Source organism: Phoenix dactylifera, chromosome 14 (genome assembly GCF_009389715.1).
Source record: "Phoenix dactylifera cultivar Barhee BC4 chromosome 14, palm_55x_up_171113_PBpolish2nd_filt_p, whole genome shotgun sequence".
Taxonomy (NCBI): Eukaryota; Viridiplantae; Streptophyta; class Magnoliopsida; order Arecales; family Arecaceae; genus Phoenix; species Phoenix dactylifera.
The window spans coordinates 10,227,001-10,235,512 of NC_052405.1; the positions used below are offsets into that span (position 1 = coordinate 10,227,001).

General features: G+C 40.5%; 1 protein-coding gene across 3 annotated transcripts; it reads right to left on the bottom strand.

Moving 5' to 3' along the window:
• Positions 1 to 1,937: 1,937 nt before the first annotated feature.
• LOC113463626 (protein FAR1-RELATED SEQUENCE 5-like) lies at positions 1,938 to 8,248 on the bottom strand. Of its 3 annotated transcripts, none has more exons than XM_039133626.1 (4): positions 5,872 to 8,248; positions 5,387 to 5,496; positions 2,711 to 2,797; positions 1,938 to 2,631 (listed from the first exon to the last, which is right to left on the bottom strand). In XM_039133626.1, the coding sequence occupies exons 1-2, from the start codon at positions 7,911 to 7,913 to the stop codon at positions 5,493 to 5,495; spliced, it is 2,046 nt and encodes a 681-aa protein (XP_038989554.1). In that variant the 5' UTR covers positions 7,914 to 8,248; the 3' UTR covers positions 1,938 to 2,631; positions 2,711 to 2,797; positions 5,387 to 5,492. The 3 variants fall into 3 exon arrangements, with proteins under 3 accessions (XP_038989554.1, XP_038989553.1, XP_038989552.1); XM_039133625.1 differs by having other exon boundaries at positions 1,938 to 2,001; positions 2,088 to 2,797; XM_039133624.1 differs by having other exon boundaries at positions 1,938 to 2,797.
• Positions 8,249 to 8,512: the final 264 nt, after the last annotated feature.

The following is an 8,512-nucleotide window of genomic DNA, read 5'->3' on the forward strand; positions in this document are numbered from 1 at the left end:
GAACAACGGTCATAACGGTATCAGTGGGGTCTGCTATTATGAATAACGGCGTTACTTGAAACCTTGGGTCCGCTCACCGGGTACCGAGCTGAAGCTTTTGGATCTTTTCAGGGAGCGCGGTCTGCTCACCGCCCGACTTCGGCTAGTCCGTCTAGTTAATGTCAGTTTTTTTTTCATTTTATTTGTATCATTTATTCTTTTATCATATTATTAGCATTGGTGCACCGATATCGAAACCCAAAAAGAAACATCAGGGAAAGCTATGATATGAAGTTGTGGGCCCCATAGACGGGGACCACTCACTGGATCCATGAGATCTAGGAACGAGGATGATCGATCATTGTTGGGAGCCCTAGGATTTAAGTCAAACATTAGAACTTGAGAACTCTTGAAGTGTTAAAAAAAAAAAAAAACAATATTATAAACAACACAACTTGAGGATATATGATGACAACTACGTGGAAACCCAGCTCCAAGATAAAATGAATATCATAACTGTGGTAACTTTTACTTTTGAATTCTTGGGAAAGATTGAGAGAATTTTATCTTAGTATAATCTTCGTTTGCTTAAAGACATGGTATTCTCAAAAAAAACAAAAACAAAATTGAAAAGTAGAACAAGAATATGGTACCACCAAATCTTCCTTAGAAGTTTCAACCCGGCTTGATGTTGATAAGGTAAAGTAAAAAAAAAAAAAAGACTGGAGAGATGCATCAGCACTTTAATTTATACTAAATCTGTGCATTTAGCATTAATGCTTTTGTTATGCCACTGACCGCTATCATGCCTCTAGATTCTCGCTATTACACCAAAAGTTTAGTAAATTTAAAAAAAAATTCCAGAAATATATTTCTCTCTTCAAAAGTTTGAATGAAGTTCACATTTCTTACTCACAGAGATTAAAAATTAACAGAAAATTATTCAGATGCCTTGCTATGATGTTCTTGGGATATTATCTTACAAATAAATCTCTTCCCACATCCACATCCGAGAATCTATCCGAGGATGACTTTTGGTATCTCAATCTCCAAGATATCAAAATTTAGACATGACTTATGATAATATTAAAAATTGTGAGATATATAGAACTTTATACCTTGCAATATTATTTAGAACAATGTCTAGGATACCATATAAATAAGGATGTTATCCAGGCATCTTGAAAGAGTGCATGAACTTAACCAGAAAAATGCGACATGGCTTATAGTTTCTGTGCACAAAAAATTTCTCTGACCATGACATGCAGGGAAATTGTTGAAATTCATAGGAATGATGCCATGCATGAGGATAAGTTGAATATAAACTTTCCAACCCAGTATTAGTGGGCTCAAGAAACTTTCCATGTAAAGCATTTTCCAGTTAATTAATGTGGGTTTACAGCAGTTTGCAATGTCACCTCATCCAAGAACAGTACCCAACAGAAGTGCCATCTTAGCATCAGCTTTTAGAAGTAGGGTTTCCAGATCTCACTACCAGGAAAGAACACAAGCAACTAAAAAACAATTCTCGGTGTGTGTGCAGGTACAGAACCTGCCTCCTCCAAGGTTACTCCAAACTTCATTTCTCATGACATTGGTTCAGTAAATTTTCCAATTTCTTGGCCCAAGTTACAGTTGACACAAAGGGCAAGAATGGGACCCGTTGAGTGGCCCCCAACACACATGAAGACACTAGTAACTTGAAAGAACACACAAACAACTAGCAAACGATTCAGGGGTGAGCAGGTACATATCCTGCCTCCTCCAAAGTTACTCTACATTTCATTTGCCATGAGATTGGTTCAGCAAATTTTCCGATTTCTTTGCCGACGTTTCAGTTAACACTGGCAAGGACAGCACCGTAATGTACTATCACATAAAAATCATACTGTTCAACGCTGTGCCTGTTCGTCATACTCTGCAGGAGGAAATATCAAGACTGACCCACAACCTTAGGCTTCCAAGGAAAATTTGAAAGGATTTTGCAGGAGGATTGGCCTCCCTATGCAATCTCACATCTGTCTTATTCCAAAATAAAACAAAATCAGGATAAAAAAATACTTTCCAATACAACACATAAATGAAAAATAAATACTGAATTGTAATACCATCCTAGTTGAAAGGGGCATTATGCATTGGATATCAACGAGCGACTGACAGAAATTTGGGAAAAGTTCTTAAAGTACTTCGGCATCAGATTATCTTATCCATGTGAAAGTGCTGCTTGAGGCAGCCTAAATTCTTATATTACCAGATACACCTTGAATCCAACAAGCTCGACGGATCCATGCAGCAAAATGAAGCAATGGTTATCTTCTAGCCAACGAGCTTCATCACCACAAAATCTGACGAATTCCATTATTCAGATCAAGAGAGCTTACAATACCAGTCTATCAACTTTGCACAAGTTCAAAAGCAAACTAAAGGTCCAAACAAACAACATGATTGATAGATTGAGAAGCTGTTCCCCAGTTATATGTTATGTTAGGGCACATGTCATACTCTTTAGCATCCCCATCAGACATGAGAAACTGATGGCTCACTGCTTCTTGATAATAATAAGACATGGATTTTGCCAATTCACCAGATCCTTCAGCAGTCGCATGAAACTATTAATGTTTCAACAAGAGAATGCTAGACCTCTGCCTGAACCTGAAGGAGCATGATGTGATCAAAATTGAGGCTCCAAAGATTCAAGAACTACAGATTCTTCTGTGTCCTCAATGAATACCTCAAGCAACATACGCACCGAGGACCTCAAGCAAAATGGAAAGACAACAATGAATACCCGGCGTTCTCCCAGTGAAGTCAAAAGATGCTGCAGTAACAAGGCAACTTTAGCCAACACATCCATAATTGATATAAACTCAGAGAGGTCCATATTATTATGATAGACTAAGTTTGTAATATAAAAGCAAGATGCACTGGAATAAGTACAACTATCACTGTTCAGTAAAAATATGTGATGATGTCATGAAGATGCATTTGTCAAGAAAAAATCAGTCCTCCTAGTTTACTGCCCAGCTACTCCTGAACAAAGACCATATTATATTCAAGATAATATAGCCTATGATGCCACTAGTAGGGGTATAGCTGCACTAAATAGCAATAAACAGGGGTACACGTGTGAATTTTCTAAGTGTACAATGTTACCCAATGCAGAGAGACATTTAGGAGGGTACGTGAAATACTTCAATTATTTAACTGTTTTAATTGCAAGAGTGACAATACATTGTGGGTTCTGAACTTGCCAAGTCAATGTGACACATGCTAAAAGGCATTAGAGATAACAATTGCCACGAAAAAAGATTGATGGCAACCATATATAAATATTATACCATGTAGCATAACTCACATGAGTTTTGCCAAATAATGGACCTAGAATATAAGATTAAGGACACAAATGCCCCAGAACTATTATAAGTGCGATTTTGATATTAAAAAAAAGCCAATAAATAATTCAAACTATTTATTTTAAAACTGATTCCTACCAGCACCTTTTTTTACTGATATGGGTAAAATACCATCGGTTTTCATCATCTTCACAACCTACGTGATATGTATATAAACCAATGTTTCAAATCACGTGAGACAGGGGTGTTCCGGTTTCTCCATCAAATAAGATGCCATATTGTATTGTCCTATCCCAGGGGTGGTTCTGGTCAAGTATCCCGGTGGATACCCTTTCTTCTTTCCTTCATTTCTTTCTTTCTTTCTTTTCTACCTTCCTTTCTTTCCTCCTCCTTCTTTCTTTTCCTTATCCCTTCCATTCTTCTTTTTAACTTTTTCTTCTTCTTTCTCTTTCCCTTCTTCCTTCTGTCCTTTCTTTCATTTTCTTCTCCCTCCCTTCCTTTCTTTCCTTTCTCTTCTTCTTTCTTTCCTTCTTCATATTTCCTTCCTCTCTTTCTTTCCTCTTTCTTCTTCTCTCCTCATGTGGATGGATTTCGGTGTCCCAACCCCGTCCTGGTTCTCACAGGAATAGGACAGGATGGCTGGAATGCCCCCATCCCACCTGCACTTAAAACCTTGATAAAACACCTCACCACATACTACCTTCATAAAATCTTCAACTCTAGAGTATGTGTGTGTGTTTGTCCCCATGTCTCTCATTTTTTCGCCTCTTGCTGAATTAAACACTCAATTAAGCATCCAAGTACAGCGCTACTGTCTATGTCCATGAAACATTTACCAACTAGTGACATTTCAAAATGTTCCTAAATCAAAACAACTCGAGCTCTAACCTAGATGTTGTACGTTGATTCCTCTCCTTGATTACTACCAAAATGACTGAATATCAATTTGTAACTCTCTAGCTGAATCTATACCACTGTTCCACCACATTAGAATGTGCATAATGATTCATATAATCATAAGTTCAACTTTTCAAAATCATAAATCCATTGTGTGAATTTGTGTGTGTTTCAAACACATATAATTTTAGGTAGTAAAGTAGGTACTCGCAGTCAATTTAGTAATAATTTATCTTGCAAAAAACTGTTAAAACACAATAAAGATTACTTCGAAGGATTTGATTTTCTTAGCAATATCATGTATCCTGATGCATCTCTTGTCCTGTCTCTTATCAATCCTTCTCCACCACATATAGTATGATAGAAAATATCCTTGGTTGCAAGCTAAGTACAGTCTGTCACAACAAAAAAGTGTTCAATATCTGCCTATTCAACCCCATCAATTTTTCTCAATGCCTTAACAATCATCTAAATAATTTCAGCACGTCCTCAATTTAAACAGGGGTCATCATGTAGTGTGATAAAAATTACTTCAACGCCAGCTTCCCTGTACTTAGAATTCAAAGCTCATAACTTCTAAAGTGCGCCAATGTTTTGAGTTCATGTAGCTAACAAGGCTTTCCAAAGCTACATGCCCTGCAGCAAAGTGCATATGCTTACAGGTTTCCTATCGTTCACTTGCCTCCTCAACAAGCTCATAGCCCATATCTAAGTTGCTTATAAGTCAATTATTATTCTAATTGCGAAGTCAATTGTTTTTGCTTTCCTTTTCTTTCAACCGAGGCATAAGATTTGGCATGTGCAATACATCGAACTACATACCAATAAGGTTGCTTATTCATCAGTACATATTTACGACTTTAGCATGTGTTTTGCTGTTCATTACTAATTGCATTATCTCCTATAAATTAACATCCTCATAAATCATCAAGAAATGAATATATAACAAGTGATTAAATTCGATAATCTTATCATGCAAGTATTAAAGTAAATAAATACATAATATATAGATGAAACCTTTACTCTTAGAAAGCAAATGCCTATTCACCTGAAAAGAAAGACGATGACAAAATAAAAAGTTTGGAAGATAAACACACATGGAATAGAATTTTATACATGACTGGGTTAGAACTTAGATAAATTGGGGAAATTCTTACATTTTACAACTGCTCCATGCGCCAATGTGGTATTCAAGTGTCTTCAAAAAATAATAAGACCACCTTTGGAGATTGTCTCTTTCTCAACATGAAAAAATGGCCTCGCCTACCTGAAGCAAATTTTTCAAAATGAACAAAATCAATGAGCATCCAGTTGACCATAACTTTCTGTACAAAACATCTGACACAGATGCGATAACTTCCAACAACTATCTCATAACAGCCCCACCCATCAGCTGTTGGAGGGCTGCATCCAAAATTACTCATTGCTAACTTATTATATCCATTGCTTAAAAATTGAATCACAGACAAGCACATAAAGATTGTATGAACAGATTAAAACATGAAAAAATCTTAGCCTTTAAATACTGTTCACAAAAGGCAACAAAGGATAAATTTGAAATCAGTGACAACTTACCAGTTGGTAACAACAAATAAAAGAATATGATCTAAAATTGATCAAGCTGCAGTTAGTATCATTTTACCTTGTTCCATTAAATGATGAACCCCTTTTTGCAGCAAAAACCTCTGCAAAAGCCTTCTGCAATGCCCCCTTTGCAACTTTATAGATCATTGCAGATGTAGCCCCCTCTTCTGCAAATCTAATGGCATCACGGCAGAGATCATTGCAACGCCATGTCACAGCTTTATGACAACTAGTTTGAAGCACACCACAATGATCATAAGACAAATTACTCTTGGCATTCCTGGTCCATCGCCTCAAGATGTAACCTTCTGGAAATGCAAGTATACCAACAACTATTGATACTCTGAACACATGCCTGCATAAAATACCTGAGAACTCAAACTTGCAGCAGCTACAGCATATACTTTTTTCAGAAGCATTATAATTGACCATGTACACTTTACTAGCATCATTGATTTTTATCACACGGAACTTGCGAACCACCCCATCCTCGATTTTTTCCATCAAGAAACCTGAAGACTCGACAAGTTCCTCCTGAAGAAAATCAAATATAGTTTTTGTGTATATTTCGGACGCTTGTTTCTCCAATGGAGATGGAGTCTTCAAGACTGGCCTGTTATGAATGGTAGCAAAGTCCGCTTGAATTTCCTTCTCATACTGCCCTGCCATGGCCTTATCAAACTGAGTAACTAAATCACGCAAAGAGGTCGTCGTAATTGAGTGCCTCTGGAAGAATTTGTGCATGGTTTCCAACTTTGGAGCCCCAGACAGTTCAGCAAAGAACGTGCTTCTGGCATACACTGGAACCCATTTTTGACGCATATCATATAAAGATTGCAACCACATATTCTCCTTCAAATTGTACTGATCCATTATTAACTTCCAGCATGACTCAAACTCTCCGATGCTTTCAGAATCACTTACGCATTTCTTGAACTCCGCTTTAAATGAAGGATGTGCCAAGTAGACATTGGACAGCTTCTCCTTGCACTTGTGAAAGATGTCTCTCTTGCAGAAGCGATGCTGGACATTGGGGAGCACATTTGAAGTGGCAGCACCCATGGCATCATTGTAAGCAGTAATAAGTGATACCGGCCGGCGTCCACTCATCAATGCAAGCCATGTCTCAAAAAGCCAAGTAAATGAAGCTTCACTCTCATCAGTCATGAAGGCACACCCGAACACGATGAGCTGCCTATGATGGTTCACACCAGTGAATGCGATAAATGGCACCACACGCTTGTTTTTCTTGCACGTCATGTCAACCATGATTGCATCACCAAAGTAGCTGTAAGCCATCCTTGCCCTCGCGTCAGCCCAGAACACATTGGCCACGCAATTATTCTGGTCAACTTGAACTGCATAAAAGAATGCTGGATTATCTGCCTGCATCCGTTTGAAGTATTCCAGGAGGCTCTGGGCTACGCCCCCTCCAGGCCCCAGCCCACTTTGCTGGGTTTCAGCAGGAGGGGTCACGAGGAGCTCCCATGGCTTCTTGGTGAGCTTCTTCTGGGCAGCAGGGGACGGCTTGGGGGCGATTCCGAGAGGGTGGCAGTGCTCAAGCACGCACCTTGATACCGCCCACATGCCATTCTCGCGGCGGTTGACCTGGAGCATGGACTTGCAGCCCTCACGTGACGATGCCCGGTTGCGGCGCTTCTTGGTGAGGTCAAAGGGGTCCTTTTTCGTCGGCCGGCCCTGCTTCGAGCACACGAACCGCCGCATGATCACGGTGTCATCAACCCGGGAAGTGAAGGACTTGCTGTTGCGAATCCGGAAGCCGACCCGCTCGGCGTAGGCCGAGAAGAAGGCCCGGGCAGCGTCGGGGGAGTCGAACTCCATCCCGAGGCGCGGCTCCTCGGAATCCCCAGAGTGCCCTGCCGAGGCTTCCAATCCTCCGGCGGCGGGCACCAACTCCCTCCCATCCCCTCCCGTCGGACCCTCCGGCGGGGCGGGGAGCAGCATGGCGCCGGAGTTGGGGACCATCGATTCGACGGCCATGGCTTCTCCTTGGGGTTGGATGGGGATCAGAGGTTCCATTTCCCCCTCGTGGGGGCTATCGAACCCCATCGACGGGGTTAGGGTTGTGATGTTCTCCATAAATCTCACCAAAAAAAAAAACCTTTCTTTCCTACAAATTCTTCTCTAGTGCTAAAGAATTCGAATCATCACCTCACCAGAATATTAAGCAAAATGGAACAGAAAAATCGAGAAAAATATGGAAAAAATGGTACCAATCGAGAGAAGAGAAACCCTAGGAATCGAATCTTGCCTCGCCTCCGAATCCAACGCTTTCTTCTCGATCTTTTCTCCAATAATTTTGGAAAAAGAATTACTCCGTCTCCGGTTGGGGGCTCGCGAGGTCCAACCCTAGCTCGCTGAGGCCGCCGCGATTCCTTGACCGCGTGATCCGCCTCCAGGAGTTAACTATCCAGCGCTGGCAACCATGGGACTACCCGATCCATCGACCTTAACCGTCCAATTGATGAGTCACACATTAGACGGTCCTGATTCCCAGATTTCGAATCGGTGCTTTGTTTGCCGATGACCGAAGGGTGTTGTTGTGGGGAGAAAGGAGTTCATGGAGATTGAGTTAATTTTTAAGCTTTGATGCTGACTTCGGATAGCTAAAGGGGCGGAGAGGGGCACAGGATTGTTGAATTTTAGAGCGGAAGTTGGTCGTTGCGAGGTGGCTCATT

Coding starts and splice junctions, on each gene's coding strand:
- LOC113463626 (XM_039133626.1), bottom strand. CDS start 7,913: ATGGAGAACATCACAACCCTAACCCCGTCGATGGGGTTCGATAGCCCC.